General features: G+C 39.4%; 1 protein-coding gene across 1 annotated transcript; it reads left to right on the forward strand.

The window, feature by feature from the left end:
* The first annotated feature begins 2196 nt into the window (after nt 1-2196).
* baiap2l1b (BAR/IMD domain containing adaptor protein 2 like 1b) lies at nt 2197-26052 on the forward strand. Its single transcript, XM_026326195.1, has 15 exons — nt 2197-2337; nt 2433-2502; nt 4414-4489; nt 4768-4854; nt 10343-10404; nt 12008-12079; nt 12533-12667; nt 17697-17849; nt 18188-18343; nt 18701-18815; nt 19114-19330; nt 21370-21432; nt 22289-22514; nt 25722-25768; nt 25857-26052. Exons 1-15 carry the CDS (start codon nt 2318-2320, stop codon nt 25927-25929), a joined length of 1572 nt encoding a protein of 523 aa, XP_026181980.1. The 5' UTR covers nt 2197-2317; the 3' UTR covers nt 25930-26052.
* Nucleotides 26053-26279: the final 227 nt, after the last annotated feature.

Raw genomic sequence — 26279 nt, forward strand, 5'->3', positions numbered from 1 at the left:
AATATGTCTAACTTTTCTCATCTGTCTCTCTCCTTGGCCCCTGACTGCTGCTAACAACATCTTTTTTTCATATTAGTTGACAGTTTCACAAAGGTTATTATTAGTTGACTTACTGACGTAATCACTGATAAAGTAAAGAAGATACTGAAATATACTGAACTGCACATGTGAAGGTTGTTAAATTTAAAGCACATTAGAACTATTTTATTACCTCACTTCTCATAGGTAAAGCAAGAAGGTACATTCCAGACGTTAAGAAATCTGAGTGACTTGTTATACGTGACCTTCATGTTGCTTTATTCAGGATTCTCTTCCTTTAGTATTGATTCCTCTCTACAGGGACATTGCTCAGTGGGAAGTTGTCAGGACAGTCATGGTGCAGGAGATAAGAGCAAGACAGGAAAGAGTGAATACCACTCAAACAGTGGCCTTGACGACTAATTATGTTGTCACCCTACAGCATTTTAAGGCTGAAAGCAAAGGTGTGTGTTCAGAGCCTGAGGGTACAATCTCATTTCACATTCAGCTCCTTTTGTCAATCCCCATAGCCACAGGGAGTGATTCAAAGTTTTAACATCAGGTGACATTTACAAAGCAAAGAATTGGCATGTTTGCTTTCACAATTGACATTTGTGATATTTGCCAGCGCTTTGTTTGATTTGTTGGCAAGATGTCGAAATACTTTATTACAAAAAGTGCAGAAAGTTTGTGAGCCTTCGCTATATATTGGTATTGATTATGTCAGTGTGTCACAAACCATAAAAAGAAATATTCAAAAATATTCAGGACATTGAATATGAAATTAAAAAGAAAAGCACGATGAAGTTTTACATTTTGTCACGCATATGGTTGCATACAATGATTTCGTGTCTTAAGGATAAAGAAGCTTTTCTTAGCTGAGAGAAAATCATCTTACCATGAGAGACATCTAGTGGTGAAATCATGTAACTTCCTGTCATGTACTTCTCTTGTTTACTGTCAGGTGTATGTTAATTGTTCTTCATGCTGCTGGTTGGAAATAAAATTTAAATGACTCAGGATTCAAAACAACAGTTTATTTAGGACAACAACTGTGTTCCATCAGGCATCTGCTAAATGTCCTGATCTGTCATATAAACATAAATAAAATGCAGATCATGTAACTTGTATTTAAAAGTGTTGGCTGTAATCATGAGAATAACTCTGACTTCATTAAAACCTGTATTTCTATATTCATGAGATGAACCAGGTTAAAGAAAACAGGGAAAGAATAAAGAGTAAAACAAGGAATGGACTTGTACCTATACTGTTAATTGTAATAGTTAATCTGGATTTTTTTGTTTCTCTGTGCTGTGGATTAGTTGCCTCCAGGGAGCGCCAGTCTCCAGTTTTCAGTCTATTGTCCACCTTTCCTACCACCTGCAGCAAATGTCAAGCTAGACAGGAGGATGCAGAGCATTACTGAACTAGTGCTTTCAAAATAAAGGCATAAAACAGAAACGAGCAACTTCATGACTCGGGAGAATCGAGAGTAAATCTTCAATTAAATAGTAATTAGTGAAACCAGCTGAAAACATACAACCTCAGAGAAGAAAGCAAATGGCAATGATAAAGGATTACACAAAAAGCTGAAGGGTGCATCAAAAGTTTGAAACCACTAAGTATCTCTAATCGAAATAGTAAATGTTTGAATAAGCTGCAATCCTAAATCTAATAAATGTTATTTTTATTATTTATTTATTTTATTATAACCAAAATGTGCAGCTCAATGTTCTTTAAACATTTTTAAGATATGTGTGATATATTCCTATAGCACATTACTACCAATTGTCTTTTTTGTTGTCTTTCTCATGTTCATTTTAATAACTGATTTTTTAGTATCTTGCAGTATTGACTTTTCAACATATGTTTGTGTTGGTCCATGGTTGAAGCCCGTGGCTTCTTGGTCTTTCCAGTCAAATTAGTTTTTTTTTAAGTTTATTTTTCAAAATAAGGCTGTTTATATGTGCTAAAACTTAACAGCTGTAATTTTCAGAGTGATACTTTGCATTGCAACCTCTAGATACGTTTAGACAAGTGGTTTAATTTGAAAGCGTAGCCGACCGGAAAAGTGAATGGTTTTAATATTCAGATTAGCTTGACACCTGTCCACCTTTTCCTACCTCCACAGGCCTCCTCCCCTGTAACCACCTACAACAAGTTTGACAGCTCAGCCTTTTCGTGCGCACACGCAGAGCAGCAGCTAAACACAGCTGGACTCTCCTCCACTGGGCTTGTTTTCTCTCCCACTTGTAGATTTTTTTCATAGCAAGTGTGCGTTTTGCGTCTCCTGTTGGCGATGAGGAATTTCACGTGTCTGTAGGTTTATTCACTTTTTCCTCTTGGACCTCCTTGTGGCTGGCGCCGGTGTTGTTTTTGTATTTTTATTGTTATCATTATTTTGTCGGTCGTAGCAAGGGATCCAAGCTGAAGATGTCGAGGAGCACGGACGAGGTGAACAAGCTCACTGAAAGTACATACAAGGTGAGTACTAGTGTGAACACAACAGGTGCGAGCAGGACACGAGGAAAACAGACCTCACCTTTTCCCCGCTGCGCCTCTGCGCTTTAGTGCCCAGCAGCCGGCTCCTCCACCGGCTGAGCGTCTGTCAGGTGCTTTTAATTGGCCTCAGTTTATTTGAGCAGCAGAGCGAGTTGAATATTAAACTGTGCACTGATAGTACAGGCAAAGATGGAGTGACCCAACTTTGAATTAGTTTACCTTGATGATAGGCTAAAATGTGTAGGCTAACACAAGTTAAAGAAGTTATTTTTAACATTTCATTAGGATCCTGTTCCTCTGGAGGATGACTGGGCTCTGTGTATATGTATGTATGAAAATTCATCATTTATATTTATATCTGTAGAGGTAGAAATAGATTACAGTGTTAAAACAGTTGGATGTGAGAGCCAGGAACTGTTATGTATGTTTGGATCACTGCGCTTGAGGAGACTAGTCCCACCCTAGGAGTGCCATTTCCTCATTAAAGTGCTGCCTCTGTTGATCAGCATCATTTGCCATGCAATGTAGTGCACTCTGCCATATGTGCCATCCAGTAATTAACTTGAATTTATTTACTAAAGATAAGTGGGTGCTTTTAAAGTGTTTTCCTTTGCACTGTAGGTTACGGGAGAAAGTGTTTTACAAGCTATTTTAATAGACAGTCTGTTGCTTTAAATTGAGTACAGAGTTAATGGAGAAAAAATCCTAATTAATCAGATGTAATCCAAATTTAGATTTACCATATAATCCACCAAGAGATGTACCTAATCAGCCTCTACATGCTGCACTCCACAGGTGGCACAGTAAATGTAAGAGTGCCATCTAAATAGGCCTGGGGGAGAAAAGGATGATTCAGTGATTTTTCTCAGCACCATTTAGCGCTCGTGAATAACTTTTATCTCTCAGGACAGCCCCACAGCTCCTTGGTGTGATGAAATGCAGGAAAAAGACTCCAGGTTTAATAATTTAGCTAGCTCTGTGTGTTCTGTGGTAAGATTATACAGCAAGCTTGTGAGCAGCCATCACCTCTGGTTTGCAGCTATAATCAACAGCAGAGCCCCAGGATCCCAGTATACTGTATGTTTACATGAGCAGGGTGGCGAGTTGTGCGTTTTTTTTTTTTTGCTGCTGAAAATGGTTTGTTAGATGGTTTCATCGTTTGCATTTTTCACAAATAAGGAAATTAGGTGATGCTGAGTGTCATTTTGTCTATATAATATTATCTGTAGCTTATATGTCACTTATTGACAAATCTCTGTCAGAAGTGGGTGATCATTCCAGGACATGATAGGGATCAAACATGGTTTGCGATTTGTGCTTTAAAGTGGTTTCACCAGAATTTCATAGTGCCCTGCATTCTGGGCTTGGGTGTGAACCGACGTTAACCTACTTTAAAACATTAGCCTGTTACAGGCATCGCTAGGAAAGTTATGATTCATGAAGAAACTCAGCAGCTCAAAAACCTTCGTAATTACAGACATAAGTGCTTAGTCTGAGGGAATATTATGAATGATTGCTGCACTCTGTGACATTGATCCAGGTATGTTAGGAATGGAGAGCCTTTATTTACTGGTTTTTCTGTGTAAAAAGCCTTTTCCTCCCTTCTTATGGTTTCATTGTCTTGCATTTATTCTTTTCAGTTCTTCAGTTTCTGTGTTGTGAACCATTTCACACTGCATGTGTGATGAATCTCTGCATCAGTTACTTCTGTTAATGGATAGTCAGCCATGTTTAACATCACTGTGTGTATTTCATTCCTCACTACCTTAATCATGTCTGGTGTCACTCAGTCAAGAGGACATTCACTGACCTTTTACCTCATGCGTTTCAAACCAAAGCAAGAAACCCCTGAATGAAGTTACAACAATCAGTCTTTCTCCTTTCGTGTGACAGAATGTGATGGAACAGTTCAACCCAGGCCTGAGGAACCTGGTCAACCTGGGCAAGAACTATGAGAAATCAGTGGCTGGTGAGCATGTTTGCAACACTAATAAATATCATTTGGGTTAGAAAAACAGATGACTAGGTTGTTGGAGGGTGTCAAGAGTAAAGGCTTCTACAGTTGAGTTGATCTTTTTCTTCATTTGCTCACTTAGTCGAGTTAAAAACTCAACATTTTATGGCCATTTTTGAAGAGCAGTCAGATTTCAGACATTTAGGTGGTTGTCTTCAACAGGTGTTACAAAACCCGTATTTTCCCAGACCATTCTGTCAAACATTAACAATCGTTTTATCATTTTTTCCCAGCAATGACCCTGGCGGGAAAGTTGTATTTTGATGCCATATCTAAAATTGGGGAGAATGCAGCAGTGTCTCCTGTCTCCAGAGAATTAGGTAAGTTTCCATGTCACCCTGTGCTCTGGCTCTCTGCTGGAATAAACTAGACTGTAGAGTAACTTCCTCCTTTCCTGAAATAGTTGTTTATCTCATTTGGGTCTTAGAATATATTAATTCGTGTCCAGGGGTGCTTCTTTGCGCCATGCCTTTAATTTAGCAGTATTAGCTGAAAACTACATACTGTAGTGTCCATCAGACAGGGTACCCTTTATATGACTGTTGTTCTAAAGTTCACATTGATACTTTTGCTTTTTATCAAGCAGTGAAATGAAAGACTGACATGTTTATCTAAGCAAAGGATAAATGGGATAAGCTGTAATAAACAAACACAGGGTAAAGCATGGTAGTATGATTAGAGCTTAGAACTCCATGTGGCACGGAGTTTATTTGGTTTTCTGTTGGTTTCTCACCATCTCCCCAGGCTTCAGTTCCCACGGGCTCATTTGCAGTCAGGAGATGTCTGGCATCCTAGCTCACTGTCACTAGTGGCACACTTTGATTTAACTGCTGTATGTCTCTCAGGTCCCCTGCCATTAAGTAGCAAAACAGCTAATTAAATTCAGTAGCACAATGGTAAGAGCCACCTGGTGCTGTATTGGTCTCAGTCTCCTGGCTCACTTAAAGTGATACTCCATCCCAAAATATGAAACACTCATAGCATTCAGCCAATGTACACTTGAAAGGTTGCAAATTGCTCCTAATGAAGAACTTTGGCGGCTCAGCTTGAATTTGTTTTAGCTGCATTAGATTCCTATTGTGAAAAATAGTGTGAGCTCAGCTTTCTGTCCCTTCATTGGTCCACCTGTGTTCAGATGCAGTAGATGGTTGGTGCTTTCAACTGTGATTAAGACTCGTCCCTTCTGCACCTTCAGCAACCAGCTCTGTCAGTGATCACTGGAAAATCATTATAGTGATATTGGATGGTTTGCTGGATGTTGTGCACAGGTTGTGGGTATAACTATTTTCCTCTGCTGTATTCCAATCAGGCTGTGACCTTCCTACCCTGTGAACAAATATTGTATCTTCTAGACATAAACAATATCTATGAGCAGGTGATGAACAGTCTCAGTCTTAGGCAGATCAGTTTAAACTGATTTTCACCTGGATTTTATGGTCGCAAAGTTGTTGTTGGTTGCTGCTTTAAGAGGATCATGATCAGAACTACACGGTAAATCCTCTCCTCTTGTGGTGAGTACAGCTTGGAATATGTTTCCTGTAATAGGAAGGGAAGAGGAAATGAAGGGAGGGACACAAACAAACTCATGATTATTATCACTGTTCATCTAAGTCATTAAAAGAGTCCATTTTGTCCAAGGCTGAGCACACTCACCCCTGACCTCTGGATTCACTCCATTACCCACTAATCCCTGTGTGAGAGAAACAGACAGACACACTCTGGTCTCATAGCAGATGAGTTTAGTCTGAGTCATTATGGGGGATTATGTAGAGCAGGGAGTGATTTAAAAACACACCACATGCAGTCATCTAATCTAAGAAACTATGCCTTTAAATCCAAATACATTCTAACTGGATTGTGTATTACAATATCCCTATAACCAGTCAAGTAGTCCAGCTATTTGCTATTACTACTATCTGCTCTCAGGATTTTAAGACTAAAATAAAGTCTCTGCTTTTTCTTTCGGAGCTGCCCATGGCCATAGTGAAGCTGCCCCCATCAGAAACCTTAGCTCCAGTGACGCGTAGTCAACCAGAAACCAGATACTCTTGAGAGGCAATGGAGGAACGGTGCACCTCGTTCTTCTTCCTTCTACCTATAATTCCTTTCTCCTCCTCCTCTGCCAAAGTTCAAATGTCAATAGTTCTGTCATTCAGGCAGCTGATAATCTGACCTGTTTTGTTCTAGTCAAACAAGAAACAAGAATTAGGATTTTGAAAGAGCAAGACATGGAGACACACACCTACTATCTAGAGTCCTACTGTATTTTCTAACTGTATTTGAACTGAGTTTCTGATGCTGGAGAACATTGACAAGGACCTCACATTGTTGCCTGAAAATCAGAAGGGTGTTTAACAGCATGTGAGACTCCTTGACCATGCAGCATTCTGTTGTCTGCAGGGGATTTAATTTCATACAGTTCTGTCCTTTAACAGCTTTATAGGTTTAAAGACATAAATACGCTGTGCCTTGATGGTCCTGGTCTGTTCAAATGGAATGAGGCCCACTTTACATAATCCAAACATGTTTGCATGGTGTGTCAGGTGGCTCTCGTCGATGCCAGGATTATTTTGCCCACAGTCAAAAACAGTGGAAGAACTGTGGGCCGGTTTGCATGCTACCAGCAAAATGTTCGAATGAGGCAGTTTTTTTTTTTTCTTCTTTCTATTTTTTACATACATTCACTTCTATTTATTTCACTTTCCAAATACATTTTCTTTATTTTTCTTTACTTCTTCTACATTATCTCTGCTTCACATGAGCTACAGAGCTCATGTCTGTACAGGGCTCGATGCCATTTCTTACTATTATAACTGTTGCAATCAAGTGATCATTGTTCATACATTGCATTTATAATGACAAGGCTGAGTCTCTGTCTTTCTACACACACACACACACACACACACACACACACACACACAGATAAACATGACCCATCCTTTAGTACATCATGGATGGGGAAGAAAATTAGGGAAGAAAAGGAAAGAAGTGTATTTTTTCTCCTACAGGATCATTACTGTAACAGACCATGGCATGTTAGTTTGTCTTGCAATAGATATTCTTTTTGGTTTCATATTAACTGGTGCTGTGTCTGAGTTAATCAAAATTTCTGATGATTTTCTATAATGCCATTTGCATTCACTCTTAACACCAAAGTGTCACTTTACTTTCTGCTCAAGCTTGTTATCAGGCTCTTTGAGTAACAGGTATCACAGCTGCAATAGTGATTTTATGCTCCACAGAGATCAGTGTTTTCAGCCAAGACTCCAGACGCATTTACATCCTGGGTAAACGTGGCTGTATTGTGTGGGTTTATCTCAGTTTGGTTTTGTTAGCTAATGGTGGGGTATTGCTTCTGGTGTTATTCACATCATGACACACTATTGCCCTCACACCTTGCTTGCATGAGCACATCTGCTGCCCAGCAACACTTTATACAGACTATGACAACAATCCACGAATGAGTGTGAACACCTGGAAAAAGATAATTGGTTCCTGCAGCCTTAATGTAGCTAATGCTTTCGTTTGCAATCAGGAACACTACACATTTGCATTGATTTTATTACTTAGATATACTAGCGATATGTTGATGACTCACTATTTGTGTGCCCTGCAAATAAACAGGTCTGTCAGGTATTTGACTTGGTACCACACCTGCTGATATTACGTTGTTCCTTTTGTAAGATAAGGGAACGTTAATGTTAGATGTGTCATTTTAGTGCCTGGTTTACATTTAACTTGGCTTAATGGGGTGGGTAATTCATTTTCTTTTTCTTTCATTGAGTTCTTTCATTGTACAACTCTACTCATTTTTTGTTATATTTTTTTTGTCTCTTTTCATATTTTAGCTCTTTCATACTTTTAGTACTTCCTGTACCCTTTTCTGCCTCACTACATACCTCTTTAACTGACTTTCATTTCTCCCCTCCCCTCCCACTTCATCCCACACTTTGTTCCCCTGTCAGTCCTGTTTCTCCTGCTCTGTCAAAGAACAGAGTTACTGGGATGATCATTTGGCCTTTATCTGTTTGAAGTGCACTGAATGAATGAGGATTGCCATAAGGCAAGGTGTGGAAAGACGAAGTGGGGAAGGGCAGTGTTTACAGACTGATAAATATACAGGTCCCAGTGATGCCTCACACTGACAGCCTGTTGAACAGTTGTCAGAGATTTGCACAATACATTTTTAAGTGTCAATATATTGATAAAAGATTTTTCCACCACACTGCCACCGTCACTGATGAAATTCTCTCTTTTTAATTATGGACATTTTCACTTACTGTATTTGAACACAAAGAATTACTGTCAAGGGCAGATGTTGCATTTGATTAATGTTTAGAAAAAATGTTTTTCTGAGGCTTGTGTAGACAGCTCTTTTTCACATTAATTAATTTGTTGCAAAGTTGTTCTGCAAAATCTGAAAATCTTAATAAAAATGTTTGGAATATTCACCTAGACCGTGATGACCCAGGTCTGTTTATAACAGACAAATTCACTCTGAAGCAGAAGCCACTGTATCTGTGCAGTGGAAATGTTGTGTTTAGAAAATGCCTCAAGGGTTTGTGCCATTCAGTCACTGCAGAAAATGAACGTCTATGGAAAAAGCTCAGTGTCAGGGAAAAGTCATTACACTGAGTCTCAAGTTTCCACTCTGATGATTTGCATCCTGCATTTATATTTAAGAAAGACATTTTCTGTTGTTAATTACAGTAAGAATATTACTATATTGTAGTATGACTCTCAAAGGACAGTTTCCAAATGATTGGCTGTTCCATAAAACTCAAAGCAAAATAAACATTTGTTTGAACAGTTGTAATATGCAACCACATTTCAACTGCTGTAGTTTTGCTGATTCTTCATCATGTTTCTGTTTTGCTTCCTGCAAGAAATTTACCCCTCCATCTGTGCTAAGACAAGGTATCAGAGTTTTTGGCCCACATACATTTTGTTTGTGCATGTCTAGCAGTCGTCTGAAAGGTGTTAAAATGGTGTTTGTCAATAGACCAGACCAGCTGGACTTGTAAATATGCATGCAGAAGCCATTTCAATCTGTGAACAGTCTTATCCAGAGCATGGACAGTATGTTAGAAAGAAACACAAATAAGCTTGAAGGCCATCTGGCTCAAAGTAGATTTACTGCTCTTAGTATTGCATAATAGCACGAAACATGGGTTCATTAGAAAATTTATAGTCTTAGAAAGGTCTTTAACAACAATAAATAAAACAGCAATTGTTTTTATGTGTAGCTTTATGGTGAGTCATATTCATGAAACCTTGTAGTGATGCAATGGTTGTTTGTTTCTGAAGTTTATTGTCTGTTTTCATGAAAAAAACACTTCAGTAATATTCCCTAAATACTATCACTTCAGGGGTGATTAGGATTTTTATGATGAAACAGGCAGGTAGGACATTAGATTTTCCACATGATGATTGTGCTCCATAATCCTAATTTAATTACTATTGGGAGCAATGTGCAAAGACAAAGTTATAATTTGTGGCCACCTGCCATCTGAGCTATTTGTGATAAGCTGAACAGCAGGGGGTCCAGTTTTTCTGGTCGGGCACATGTACTTATTTTCCTTTCATCTTAATGAAGAAAATTCTTTGTAACATAATCTGTAGCTGACTGACATTTAATGGTTTTTGAGGTTGCACATGACATTGTCAGTGTCCCATTAAAGATATCTTTAGATAACATGATCTTTTCTGTTTCAACTGAACAGTTGCATTAATGCTGGGATGTATTTCATCAGACGTTAAAACACACATTGTTTCACTTTCCCCTCTCTTGTTCTCTGTGTCTGGCAGGTGCAGTACTGGTTGAAATTTCTGAATTTCACAGGAAGGTTCATCTCGAGCTGGAAGAAAATGTGAGTGCTTGATATATTCTTGCACTTGTGTACACACTTCCTACAAATTCCCTTGTTACCTAATTGCTATGTAACTGCACTGCCTCACCCAAATGCAATTTGTTTGATGCTGTCATGCTCTGAACCTATTGCTCAGTATACTTTATATTCAGACAAGCACAATTCACCGAGTATCATTTAGTGGCACCCACAGTCTGTCCGTGGCTTCCTTTCTCCTCCCCCCGCCCTTAATAAATACACATGGCCTCTTCTCCCTCCCCACTTACATCACCTATAGTGGCATCGTGGACAAGGAAAATACAAAAAGGTTGGATGAGGTAGAGAAACAACAGGTTTTGGTCGTAGGAGCACCTGTTAATTTCATTGCTGTGAACAGGCCTCAACCTGCCCTAGGAAAACACCAGTTGGAGCTGTTATCTCGTACATAAGGAAATCGTAGCCTGTGTTAGGCTATCGACAGTTAAACTATGAACTATATACTAATACAGTTAAACTATGAAACTTCCTTATTAACAAATCCACAAATTATTTCACAAATTAATTTTTAGTATATAAAATTATAGAAATTCTGGACAATTGTGGTTTAGACACCCTGAGGTTTTCTTTTTTTTTAATTTATTATTTTGTCAAAAAAAAAATATTCAGGGTGTGGTGATATGACCAAGAAAAACCTATAAAATCTCATGCTGGAGAAGCTGAAACATTCAGATGTTTCACATTTTTATTTGATAAATTACTTGAAGCAGTGAATTGAGTTTATTTTCTGTCCATTCACTAATCCATTAATTGAATGGTGCAGCATTTCAAGACCTTCCCACTGAGAGCACTATTCTTGGTAATTGAGTAATTGAACACCACACTATAATAATGGTTACATTTGTCTTGTTAATCAAGCGCTCACATTTAGATTAGCTCATAAAACTGTAGCCACATTTTTATTTATTTTTTTCATAAATGTTGCACGGTTTAGTGCTTAGGAAAGCAAATAACACCAGAGTTTGAAAATAACTTGTTATGTTTGAACTTCGGGGCAGAAAAGTTGCGAGGCACTCCTCTGAGACATTGTTGCAAAGAGCCTCAGTAGGTGGGTTGACTTGTTAATGGATTCCAGTATGTGAGTCACAGCATCAATTTAGGTCAAAGAAAATTATGGAGGAAAACCTTTTGCCAACTTCAACAAGGGTATGTGTTGCATGTGTGACAGGCTCTCTGTGGTCATCTGCATGTTTTCAGTAATGGGGTCTTTCGGTTCATTTATCTGCTCATGTGGGTGTCAACGCTGCAGTGCAACAAGGCTGTGGAGATGGGAGCGCTTCAACACCCTCACACTAATGGGAGAAAGCGAGAGCAGTCTGTGGGCATTCCCACGCTTTGTTTCTGACTCATTCATAAGCACAACCTTGGACTTGGCTCCCACCCCCACACGCATGCACCAATACACTAAATGATCACTCTCCAGTTCTCTCTTTGAGACTTACAATATTTTCCCTGTGTGCTGCCGAGAGCTAAGCTGACAAACTGCAGCACTCCATTCTCTTATTAAGTTTCTAATCATCAGTGTGTCTTCTCCTCTCTCTTGTCCACTCCTCCTCCTCACCTGTAGTTTAAGAAGTTCCACAAGGACATAATAGCTGAGCTGGAGAAAAAGACTGACATGGATGTCAAATACATGACTGTGAGTAGCTTTTGTGTTATGAGTGTGTACTTGCACAACAGTGTATTTCTTTTTATGCAAGTAATTCATTCTGTGGCAGCGGCACGTCATCCACCCCCGTCCTGAGAACACACACTTCCATAGAAAAGTGTCTTTTGTTATTGTTTAATTCTCATTGGTTTGTTATCTAGTGCATTTTGAAGGTTTATTAGCTGTATACACTATAAAAGCATACTTGATAATGTGTTTTATGAATGTGATTTTTGTATACAAGTATACTACAAGCTAAGATTTGACTATATGTCCAAATCCTGTAGAAATAACAGTTGTAATAATTTATGATTAAAAAATTGCACTGAAATTGCAAATTAATATTGAGCCAGTCAATGTAGAAGTGAGAATTTATGCTTGATTTCTGCTCATTTATGTGTTTCTGGTGTTCCAGTGTTCACATGTGTCTTTCCTCTGTTCCAGGCCACATTTAAGAGGTACCAGATGGAGCACAAGATGAAGCAGGACTCTCTGGAGAGGTCCCACTCAGACCTGAAGAAGCTGCGGAGAAAGAGCCAAGGCAAGAACGCCAACAAGTATGAGAACAAGGAAACTGAGGTGAGATGGGTTTTGCTAACATCTACAGACAACTGACAATGACATGGATGCTCTTTTCTTTGTTCTGTGGTTGCTGTTTGCTGCTTTATATGCACACTGGAAAAAGTCAACACTCATTTGCACAAACAAGATGGCAGGTGATGAAGAAACCAGAGGGTCAGATTATAAACTGCTGTGGCATTAGATACTGTACAGGTGCTGCACATTATCCACACTCAATGTCCACCAGTCATCTAATTATGAACAGGTATGTTGACAACTATAGAAAAATTGCTAATGTGAACATTTGCACTCATAGAAACACTTTGCTTTCATGCCAAACACACAGAAGAAGTGTTTATACCTCTTGAGACACATTTGTTTAATTGATTGATATGTAGTTTTATATCGATGTTTGGTTAATAATGTGTCAGTTCCCTTAGAAAAGCATTACATGTGTTTTCAGCATGTTTCTCTCACCGTGTTGTAGCACCCTGACTCTGTATTCAAAACTACACAGGCCCTGAGCCACTAAAAAGACCTTTGGTCCAGTTTGTGTACCTAGTCCCACTTCTAACCTCCAGTCTGTTTAGAAATACATATCAAACATATCCCACACTGGTTTGCCTGAGTATTCACAATGGAATGTTAAGTCATTATACCCAGTTTAAGTTCTTACAGGCTGCCACCACACCCTGACAGTGACTCTGCAGAATGAAAATTGCACAAGTTTGGTCTCAAAGCTGCGACCCTGAGAAAACAGCAGCCTCATATGTTACATAACATGCCTACCATTGATCCAGTCAGGCAGGCTGTTTGCGCGAGAGTGCGCGAGAGTGCGCGAGAGTGCGCGAGAGTGCGCGAGAGTGCGCGAGAGTGCGCGAGAGTGCGCGAGAGTGCGCGAGAGTGCGCGAGAGTGCGTGTTCTGTCAACCCTGGCCTGCCAACCTCTCTGACACATAAACACACCTAAAAGTGGCAGAGAGACTTTGATTTCCCATAACTCAGATCCATTTACATGATGATCAAAAGTGACAAAAAGAGTTTACTCAGTATATGTTGCTCAGCTGACACTTTGAGTATAAGCATTATATGAAATAGAGCTGAAGTGACAGAGAAGTAATAATTTTTGATAATCAGTCAGTTCACTGATTTATTTTTAACTCAGTAACTATTTTTGACATTTTATAGGTCAAACAACTAATGGAAATATTATTTGGTAATGAAAAATGTTTGTTGCCCTAATTGTGTTTTCTTTTTAGCAGAATTTTTTTTTAGAAACACTTTAGATGCAAATGAAATGATCTAAGAACTTAACGTTGTTCTACAAACAAGCTGTGACCATTCTTCTGAAAATATGATAAGCACTTTCTCAGTGACTTCTTAGTAATTACAGACTTCTTTCCTTTTCCCTCCTGCCTCCTCCTCTTGTCTTTCTTCTTTATGTTCAGCATGTTCCAAATGCCTCTATCCTTCCTTCTCACCTCTAACGTCCCTCACCTTCACTCCAGGCCATGAGTCAGATTGTTCTCTCATTGCTGTGCTCACTTATCTGATTTAAGGCTGGGTATTTGGATTTGGACTCCCAACAAGCACAGAGATGGGTCGACAAACGGCAGATATTGTGTTAGGGCTTAGAGGCAGGAGCTTACAGCAGGAGACAATTCACCAGAGCCCAAAGAGACTTTGAAGCCAGGAAATCTGTCAGAAAGTAGATTTAAAAAATATATCATGAAGGGACAGAGCTGTCACCACTGTTAAATGGTAGACAAACAGATTCTCTAAAAACTGAGTGCATGTTTTACTCTCTGTAAACAAGTTTCAGTAAGAATGAGGTGTGTCGAGGTAGTTACAGGTCAGAGAGGGAAAAAATGTGAATTATCTTTGGAGAGGTGTGTTGTATTTTTTTCTTTACGTCTTATCTTTCTGTTGCCATCCCTCTCTCTTTCTTACCCATAGTTCTCAGATAAACATAGGTTGTCCTTAGCAACAGCCTTCCTGCAGTGTTGACAGATCTAAAAATGATAAAGAAGGGTGTGTGTGTGTGTGTGTGTCGAAATAGTATTCCACATTCACCCTTTTTTTTTTCTTCATCCAGTTGTTGGTAGAAACTATGCCGCCCACTTCTACAGTTCAGAAAAGGTCTTCACAATATCTCGTTTTTTTGGTGTTCAACTCATGTTATCTTTAATGGCATGAATTGCAACAATCATTTTGCCAGGGCTAAATACAAAAAAATAAAATAACCTAATGCAAAAGAAGAATATACATTTGGATATAGTGTATTTCCACTGGTGATAATCAGCTATTCTGTTGGAAACAGTATTATTGAACAGCTGGTCAGGCATACTCCCTTTCCTGTCCAAATGGATGAAATGGGGAAAGGACTTTTCATTTTTTGTTATATTGATTGGATTTATAATGAAATCTTGGGCCAACAAAGGAAGACCAACCAAACAGGTATTGTTTAATAATTTCTGAGTTGCAGTAAAGTTTGCTCTTAGAGCAGCAGAGTATGGGGACAGTGAAGTCGCTGGAAAAACAGAGATGGGGATAGAAATTAAAGGAGAACAAATGTAAGGAGAAGAAGCGATGTATCCGTGCTGTTATTTCTGTAGCTGTGTATGTTTGCTTCAGAGATTTACATCTGCTTGTTTGTTGACATGTAGCCACAAAGCTGAACCTGTTATCATAACGGATACTGAGAAATCTATCAGTAAGAACTTCCTGGCATTCGACAGACAGACAGAGTGTGAGTCTAATTTTGTCAAGCAGACAGATGTCACTGTTTGGACTAGGATGATGTCATCTCTGCTGAGAGTTACTTAGCTTTTGTCAGTGAATGCACACACGGGTGTGTACACAGGTCGTTTCTATGCTTCCTGCTGTTGTTGAGGAAATAATTATTAGCCCATGTTGGATTACAGCTATGCTGGAATATCAAAACAAGTAATGAATGATAATAATGATAATAAAGAAATGACAGACTTGAGGTTTCAGTTCTCCCCTGTTGATATTTACTCACACCCAGTGGAACAGTTAAGTAACTAATTAAAACAGAATGAAGTATTTTAATTTTCTCCATTATTTTTACACCATTATGGCATTAATCTGGTTGACCTCACTAACACGCTCTTGCCAGGTTGTGTCCACATTCCTGTCTCTAAATGTTTCCGGTCACATAGTGGACACACTTGATGAGAAACTGAGATGAATTTGCATATAGATGAATTTTATCCACCACAGCTTTGCAGTAATTAGAGCCCTCGGCTATTTAAGGCTTTATAAGAAGACAGCAGTTATATGAGCTGCATGGAGAGCATGTGTGACTTTTTATTAACAGCTACTACAGGTGTGCTAACTCCAGTCAGTTGGATGAGGATGATGATATTAAACTTGTGAAGATTTGACAAGGGATCAGGAAAGTTGTATGCATGTGTAATGTTAGCAATTAGTTTCACTTCAGTAGCTGTGTCCTATACAAATGATCCAGTTCCTATCAACACACTTAAAATATGCTAGTAGCGTTAACAAATAATGTGGTAATAATCCTACATTAATACTATATTAATAATACACTAATACAGCTTTTATTCTAAAACAATTATTCTCAATTTATTTTACTCACATCTACATTTACTACAGTAAAAAAATGTGCCTGAAGGAAGCTTTGTTTTCATTTCTAGGTTCGTCAAAGAAATATTGTTTCTTTCAAAACAACATGATAAACATGATGAAATAGGTTTTAGCTTAAAAAGCCTTCAAAGCTAAAGATGTTATTTCAGAAACACAGCATTAATTTTCATTTGTGAATGAAGCAGCACTTAAACACAAAGGTGATCCTTCGCGAAGCCTTCTGACCCTTTTATAATCCCAACCTGACATTGTAGATAAGACAAACCCTCCCTATGGCTGCTTTGCCCTGTCCATCTCCCTCCTATTGCGCTGTCCTTTCACTGAACACTAAATGCAGCCCAATCTGCAAATACAGTGCACTCTGGTCTAAAAAAAAATGCTCCCTGCAAGATATAGATTAGGGCATTCAAAAGGAACCCTGAACTTTTCATATCAGTAAGCTCTTGTTAGGGTTCTTTAAAAAACCAGCAGTGAAAATGACTAGAGGCTGCAAACCATCTGCACAGGAAGATATAAAACATGATGATCTGTCAGAACATATCTGGAATCATTATATTTGATCCTCCAAAGTCTGTACAGACTTTACAAAAAGACAATTGTGAAACCTGAAGCCAGAAACATGAGTATTGTGTTTGACAGTGACCTCACATTTGATAAAGAAGTAACAAAAGTCATTCAGTCATGAATGTACTGAGAAGCATCTAAAACAGTCAGGTCTTTTCTCTCTCAATCCGATCTTGAGAAGGTTATTCATGCTTTTATATTGTCTCAATTAGGTTATTGTAATTGTTGTGTTCAGGGTGGAGCCAAAACATGATCTCATCCCTTCAGCTGTTACAAAACAGCACAGCTTTCAACAAAGACTTCTCTTTACTAGAATTGATGGTTAGATTTTACTGCATACCCTTTAAAAGACCTTAATGGTCACACTCTCTGCTGTGTTACAGTTATTACTCTAATACAAGCCACAGTGGAGCTTCAAATCTTCTCTCTGTCTAAGTTTCATTTAAAGAGAAAGTGGCTTTTCACCTCTGGAACTCCCTGTCTGACAATCTAAAACATACAAAAGCAGTGAAATTTTTCAAATTGCTTCTCAAAATGTGTGTTTTTAAGACTTTACTAGGTTGCAAACTGTTTTATTACTTATAACACTGTTATATGTTTTGTTGTTTTTAATTTAAGTTATGTAAAGCGATGCATAACTTTTACACACCAACTGTGTAAAGGTTTTTAAGTAATTATTATTATTATTTAAGATTCAGAGTTTGTAAGACAAAAGACCATCCGTCTATATAAATAAACATGAAATGTATTTGCTTTTGCACCCTGCATAGACTTGCATGTAGAGTATATGCAAAGCTTCATATCACATATATATCACCTGTGTTCATATGTCCATGTGTGTACGTTTTCAGTGCTTGGAAACACTAACGGGCCGTCAGTTGGACATGCAGTTGTTCAGCGCAGACAGCTGTAAGGAAGCTCTACTGGAGGAGAAGAGACGCTATTGTTTCCTGGTCGACAAACACTGCATGTTCTCCTACCAGATCGCTTCTTTCCATGACAAGGTACAAAACCCACCTTCACTTCTTCCTGCTGAAGTTATGCAGTAAATTTTGTGCTATGGTAGAGCAGAGGTGAAAAGCTATTTTTATTTTAGACTTAATGTTGAGGTTAAAATGACACAGCCCAATCATGTCATCAAGATTTTTAAGTCTTTTGGCTTTTAAGAACTTCACATTGCAGTTTAAGTGACAGAGGACTTGATCACAGAACACCAGCCAAAAAATTCATTCCAAAACCCATGATGCATCATGTTGCCACAGTGACTAAAATGTGTATTATGTCTACTGATTACTCATATTTTCTTTTAATATCTTTTCTTACGTCCACGCTTACTTTGCAGGCCAGAGACATGCTGACGGCAAAGCTGAGCAGCTGGCAGGACCAGTGCAATGATGCCACCAACTTGCCAGAGAGCATCTTGTCGATGATTGAGGGACTACGCTCACGGGTCTCCTTCACACCGATGCCCTCTCCCTCCCCATCACAGCGCAGCATGGTATGATGAGGATATTCTCCTGTGATATGTTGCTGCTTGTTTCAAAGTGCATATTAATGCAAGAAAGTTATTTAAAATGTAGAGTTGATGGGAAAACAAGACTGCTGAAATTGAATATCTGATCATATCTATGATTCATATACATACTGCAAGCCCTATTGAGGTATGTTTTCTTTAAATCTTAGACTATTATAATTCCATGCATTTTGGTAAATGTGTATAGTGGGTTTATGTTTAGCTTTTATTGAGGATTGGATTTTGTGACACACATTCATTTTAGGTATATTTCAATAGTACTTATCTTGCACCTGCACAGTTACCAACATGTTTATGTTATGAATAATGTTCCTGTGACAGAATATCACTGCTCCTCCGGCTCCAGCTCTGAAGGCTCATACCAGCCCTCTGGCTAACATGTTCACCCAGGACAACAACACCAGCAACATAATCACAACCACCAACAACAGCACAGGTAATATGAATATGGCACTTGTTGTCAATTGGCTCTGTTTTGTGACTTAAAGCCTGTTTTTCAAGACATATCTGCCATCTGTGAATGACCATTATCTTCCCAGATTAATAGCCATTTCATTGCCTTCATTGCTACCAGAACAAGATCAAATATATGTTTTATATATAAGTGGCATTTATACTTATTTTTGTAGTCTCACTTTTAATTGAAATTGACTTTGTGTTGTGACCCAAAATCATTGGGTCACAACTGCCTTTTATTCTGCATCCTTACCTTTTTTCCCCCTCTGCCCTTCCAGACCAGAACAACAGTGAAGAGGGTGGTCTCCCCAGGTCTATGTCTGTTGCAACAGGTCTCAACAATATGGTGAAGAGGCCACGCGTGCGCACCATCTTCCCCCACACTGCTGGCAACAACAGCACACTGCTCAGCTTTGATGAGGGCGATGTTATCATCCTGCTCATCCCAGACGAGAGGGACGGGTGGATGTACGGTGAACTGGAAAAGACTGGAAAGTGAGTTGAGTACCACATGTTACATTTGTCTAGGATACATTTGTGATGCCAATGACTGTAATGTGTCAAATGAAGTAAAGTGCGCTGTATATAGACTTGATTACATGTATTTACCTCAGGTACATCATATCTCTATGAATGTCATTAAGAAACCATCCCTTTGTATGTGAAAATTAACTATAATTTACCTCATCACTTGTCTGGAACATCCTTGTCATGTTCGTCCATCCTCCTACCAGTAAGGTGATTGATATGAGTTGGACTGCGCTGTCCTGACTGGCCAGATGGTCGCTCGCCTGATTCTTATGCCAACCATGCACACACGCATGCACATAGCTCTAGGCTCGTCAAGTGCTGCCTGAGCTGGATCGCTCACTGATAAGGAAATCAAAGTAAAGTATAGCCTCGGGGTGGGATGTACGAGTGGAGCGAAGCAGAGAGAAGTTCAGAGTACCACCTGCTCTCCCACACAGACAGGCACCAACTTAAGCCCACTCTCCCTGGGTCTCTGATGTCTGACTTTTTAAACAGGGATTTGATGTAAAGCCCTTGGAAGTGTGTTTTTGAATTTTAATCATTCATCAGGTTTGATCTTTGTAACTATCAGGGGATGTTACCTGGCAAATATTTTCAAAATCCTGATCAATTGCAGAAAGGAATTATTTCTGAGTTGCTTTCAAAAGTGAGGCTGCCCCAAAGTGAAACTTTGCTCTAGCTGCCTCAGTGCTGCATGTGTATTAAGCTGAACTGCCTTAAGGCTTAAAAAGTGTATATCATCAAGTTTATCAGAGTACAACGTCTGGCGAGATAGGTTTCATGTCCTGCAGGAGGTTTGGCTTTGATGCATTTGGGCCTCTTGCTGGGTTTCTCTCTTTGTCTTATATCAGCTTTGATAGTGTATCCCAGCAACTCGCCTGGCAACGCCTAGACTGATTCAGATACCCACACGCAGCACTGATGCATTGAAGGCTGAATGTCAGGAAGGCAGAGATTTGAATCACAGTAGTGAAAAATGCACTGGTTAGATGTAATACACCACAGCATCATTTGACATATAACATGTTCCTTATGTAAATTTCACTGTTCAATCATCCCAGTTTTTATTAATGTCATGTTGCTTCAGTGAACCTTGGGCCAACACGACCATTAGTACTGGAATCGAGGGAGTGTATTTTCCAGTGGTACTTGAGTTTTTTATCACACATAGATGAAGGAAATACCTAATCTCCAAGCTAAATGTGCAAATATTAACATTTATTGGCATGGTGAGAGAGGCTGACTGGCTACATGCTGATTATGAATAATCTTGTACCCTAACAGCCCAATGACAAACAGTCCTTGGCCTGAGCTTGTGATAGAGACTGTTACTCATTTTTCTCTAAACCTTTTACTTCCTTGTCTAAAATCCTTTTAATATGTTTTAATGTTAAATGAGCCATGCCTATTCAGACCAGGCAGAGAAATTGTTTTAGTAAAGTAACTTTTAATAATTTAAATAGCTTCATCACAATTTTACAATTTTAGTGTGTGTGTGTGTGTGTGTGCGTGTGCGCGCGTGCGCGTGTCCGTGTGTGTGTGTGTGTGTGTGTGTGTAAGAATGACATAAGAATGAATTACTAGAATCTTCATAGGTTTGTGTGTAACTCCGCTGACACATCAGAGAGCTTCTTTCTCCAGGACGTCTTTTCTGTGATGAATTTCAGCTTTTTACCACCATTGTTACTAAAGCATACATACACTATGTATATATAATTATAGGGTGAACTATAATAGCTCTGTAATATATCAACTATGCTCATTGTGGGGGAAAAAGAAGGATATCTGTCTTTGTAATGGTCTTTGTCCCTTTTGTCTGTCTGTCTGTCTTTCTGTCTGTCTGTTGTGGTTAATAGATGGAGGACTCACTGAATAGAGGGCAGAGCAGCAGAACCTTTCACAAATCATTGAAAAGGTTTTCAGAATGAAATGAAAGTGGATATAGAGGTTGTACAGATGTAATCATTCCTAATTTGGCTTCTCTCTCTTTGGCTGTCTTTCAGGAGGGGCTGGTTCCCTTCTTCTTATTGCCGTGCACTCTCCGAGCCGCTTGTGAATAACAACAGGTAAGGAGACTCCAGCTGACACGCACACACCAGCAGGTTTCATGTTGCAGCCATCTGTATTGTTGGCAGTGTTTCCTCTAGTTACTCCTGTTAGACCGATAACCTTTCTGATCCTAGGGGGGCTCTCACCTTTCTCAACCTTTGATTCCTACTGTGCTTAAGTCACGTTCTGCTTTTGGTTCTTTTCATTTTTAAACGTATATGAGTGCAAAGACATTCATGAAACCACTATGTATTTTTCAATTCTAGGATTCATAGACCCCATATATAGAGTGTATAGCCATCAAATCTGCATTTTCACGCAAGCCCAGAAAAATGAGACATGATGTTTGTTGCTGATGGATGAGAAGGTTCAGAGTCGACTCCAGGCTTTTCTTAGAAAAGACTAATCCCTGTTGAATTCATTTATTAGCTCTTAATGTGCACCTCCCACATGGAGGCTGCCAGCTGACTGCTACCAGTCCTGGAAACAGAAAGTTTAAATTATAACCAGCGCCGGGGGACACAACACACAAACACATACTTTTGTCCTTATGATGAACTTCCACTACCCATAGTCTTCATTCCATAACCTTGATCTTCTTACAATCTCAGTAAGCCTAACATCAACTTTGAAATTAAATTCTTCTGATCTGTAACTCTGAACCCAAGACTTAAAGATAAAAATACAGACGAACAGACACAAGCTCAGAAACTCACATAAAGTCAAGTTTAAGTGACGTCTCTTTTCCCTTCTTCAGTCTGCTCCTCCACTGCATATGTCATCCTTTCTTTACCTTTATATGTGCTCTGTTTTTGTTTGTATGCCTTCCTCTAACCTCTCATCATCTGTCCTGTTTCTCCTTCTTCTCTACAGTGTGTCTGCTGCGCCATATCGCAGTAGGAGTGTGGTCAACCTGCACCATCAGGACACAGAGACGGACGAGGCAACCATGGTGCTCCCTCCAGCGGACTATGCTGACACCATGCAGCACAATGCTATTAAGACCAACACCTCATCCACCAGCACCGTGACCAGAAATAATAACCACCAGCCTTCTCCCACGCCCTCTGCAGCCTCCTCCTCATCAGATCACAACACGGTCAGTCAGTACCTCTGTGATTCAGTTTATGAGCATTTATCTGACAGTTAGTACAGTTAAGCTCTGCCTTTTAAAAGGATCTAAGAAATTGAATCAGCAGAGAGGAATTTGACAGACTTTTCAGCTTTACTGGCACAGCTCTGCCATAGTGTTATGACAGGACTGGAAATGTGAGGCTACATCTCACCTGATACCTACTGTAGCATGGCTTTGTCTTATCTTGACAGTCAATGCCCTTATAGGGCCATAAAGCAAGTTGTTATAGTTAAATTTATAGTTAAATTTCAGAGTGATGGCATGATATAAGGTTTGTCTTAGGTTAGATTTAGGCAAGTAGTGGCTGTGGTTAAGGTTAGGGTAAGTCTCCAGGTCTCCAAAGCTGCATGTGAGTCACAAAGACAGACTGACAAGTGCTCATTCTGGGTATTTCCAGCCTCTTGCACAAACAGCACAGATTTAAGCCTTTTTTGTTCTGTGAGGATTAAGTTACCCAAACTGCAAAAGGCATCTATAGCTCCTTGAATAAGCAGTTTACTTGTGTGAAACCAGCCTGACATGGGTTGGGAACTTTAAATTGCCCATTAGTGTTATTGTATGTAAGAATGTGTCTGTGCGTGTTAGCCCACTGACCAACTGGCAGCCAGCCCAGGGCATACCCTCTCTCTCACCCAGAGGATTTGGGGTCTTTTCAAGCCCCATGTCCCTAAAACATAATAAACATTTAGAAAATCTGTGACAGATTTAACTGGACCACAAAACATTTTCATTACTTACTTCAGATTGTATAATGATGAAAGACACTTTCTGTATCTCAGAAGCAAATGTTTAGAAAATAGGTCTGTGCTCATACATGTTAACATTCTTCTTCTTCTTTCCAACATAGCTACAGTATTGTCCTTATGCATGTTCTGTGTCCATTTGCATGGTAATGCAAAGTCTCAACCAAATTTGAGGTTTTCTTCTTCAAAAGCTTTCTTAGTTTCCCTTTGCTGGATGAATGTGAATGTGCTGTGGTACGTCAGGGTTAAATGGCCCTGCCCCGACCACTCAACCATCAATGCACTTTACTTCACACTGACAGCTTTTCTAGTCTACCACTAGGTGTTTGATAAACTAACATTTTTAATCACATGTTGGACTTTGCATGTGCTTCCTTCCACGTATGTGCACATTTATGTCTTTCTTCTATTCAAAACTTTTTAAATTAAATTTTAAAACAACATATATTAAGAAAAAACACACAAAGTGGTTACATCCAGTTAATCATACACAGCTAGGGAGTAAAAGTAGAGAGTCATTAAGTCCTTTCTCATCCCTAACAGATGAAAGATTGAAGTGAAGATTACTTTAATCTTCCTCTGCTGTATTCGTTATTTACTGCTCACCCACTGCCACACACAGACATAGAGTAGTAGGGCAAATGATTAGCATGCTTGTGTGTATTCACTGTCAAGCCTGTCGGTCTACATCCTGCCTACATCTTTTTTTCTCCACTGGTTAGGAATTATGGTGGAATTTCACTCTGGGTGAACCTGATACCCACATTTCCTGTTAGTCTCTCTCTCTCATTCTTCATTCTTTCAGTTTCCCCCTATGTTGTTTCACTGTTTCTCTTCACATCTAAACACTTGTCTCTTCATCTTCAATGCATATCTCTGTCTCTCAGCACCTCTTAGGGGTCACTTGCTTGGTAGTGCATCCTTTATTCACTCCTAACGTCTCACAAATACCTGCTTTCATTCTTTCAAAAGACACACAAAGAGATCCCAGAATAGACAGAATAAGTGGCTGAGTCTGAATGTTGTTATGGGTACATATTTGTGCACATGTGTTGGGTTACTTAGTGGCTTTTGGCTGCAATTTTAATGAACTTTGTTGACACTGCAGTATATATGCTGTACCACAATGTGCTTCTTGCTTATTGTTATCACAAAGAGGACTTGGGGCAGTGGTGTTGGTTGTGCAGAAAAAGATCATTTCCACAAAGACTAGAGAGAAACTTATAGAAGCAGACACACTGACCTCTGGTATCAGTAGACATTTCTACCTGTTGATATAAAATGTTTAACATACCAAGACAGCAAACCTGTTCTGATTATTGCTGCATGATTTGTAATCCAAATGTCTGTAGGAGGAAGACAGATGTGAAACAGTCTGGTGCTGTGGGTGTGGGAAATAAGTGTTCAGTCAGGGGGACTGTGCCAAGGCTGAAACACTTTAGGCTGCAGCAGCAGTCACGTTATCCACTGCTGACCTCTAGTGGAGTGTCTGCAGAGCTGCAGCTGGAAGCCATTTCAATTCTAGGGCAATGCTTGTTGCTATGATGGTCAACACTTTACATGTTGTGTAGCACGTATTCTGGCAAACAGGCTACAGTTTACTATACCATGGTTATGTCCCTTATTCATTTCTACCTGTATAATTGTAGTGTACTGTGTGGAGTAGCCATAACAGTGAGGGTTTCAGACACTACCTTGTCATTTTATGGTCATGTTTTTTGTTAAGTTGTGAAATCTTTTAGAGTTTTTGAAGTTAAAAATAAGTAAATGTAGTGTAGGTGCCACAGCAGAAAACCCCATACCGATTTGTGACCCACAGCTTCTTGTGCTTGTTTCAGTGTCTATATTTGTGCAGTTGGGTTACAGATCTATGTGCCCAGTCTATTCCATTCTTTTATCACCCCAGTTGTGCTGTCTGTCATATATTTACCAAGGTCTAACCAGGACCTAAAAAGTAAATGAGTGTGGCTGAGATCATTGGAGATGAGTTGTGCTCTAGCTGTGTGACATGTTGACATTCAGTGGTGAACCCTCTGTGTTCAGATACGGTGGCTCTTTGATTGTGGAACAGACTTGAATTTCTAGAAGGACCAGATTCCACACAGTGTCTCATGATATGACAGATAATGCTGTTTCTCCCACACTTCTCAGTCACCCACCCATTCATTCATGGGTTATGTAAAGGCAAGTAGTGGTTCTCATTAAGGTTAGTGTAAGTCTCCAGTAAATGAATATAAGTGAATTTAAAGTTCCCATTAGGAATAAAAACAAATGTGTGCTGGGTGACTCCAAACATGGCAGAAGACGGGATGATTGATGTATTCATAGTGCAAATGTGTCATGGTTATGTACTGTGTGACAGATTGTATTACAGCAAGTGCTGGCCTTATGACTCAGAGGTGATAGTCTATCTGTTTCCCCTCCACAGGCAGTCCAGTCTAATGGCATCGCAAGACCCACGCCCGCTTACCTCGCGTAAGGCACATAAGAACATGAACAAGACGATCTCCTTTTCTCTCTCTCAGACATGCACTCATCACTCATCTCTGCTGTGTTTTCACAGGGGAGGGAATCCATTTGCCACAGTCAGGCTACGCCCAACCATCACCAATGACCGTTCTGCACCGGCAATCTGATCTGTCCACATTTCCACCTCTCCTCAGCCTGCCTGTGTCACCTACCAGGACATGCAGCTCTGACCTGCCTTTACTGACCTGCAGCTTCTCCTGGCCTAGATGAAACTGGAAAAAACTTGACCAGTGCTGAGGGAAAAATCTGGGATCACCTTACTGCTACAGGTTCTCATGGAAGTATTTTGACTATTTTATTTACAGGTGTTCATATATTTAAGGTATATTTTCTATGTCTGTTTTTGTCCTTCTGTTTGTGATGGTGTTATTTAAATGACCACATACTTTCCTGCCCTTGAGAAATGGATGAATAAAATGGTCAAAGAAAACACTGCAGTGTATTTATGCTGTTCATA

This window comes from Mastacembelus armatus, chromosome 8 (genome assembly GCF_900324485.2).
Source record: "Mastacembelus armatus chromosome 8, fMasArm1.2, whole genome shotgun sequence".
NCBI lineage: Eukaryota > Metazoa > Chordata > Actinopteri > Synbranchiformes > Mastacembelidae > Mastacembelus > Mastacembelus armatus.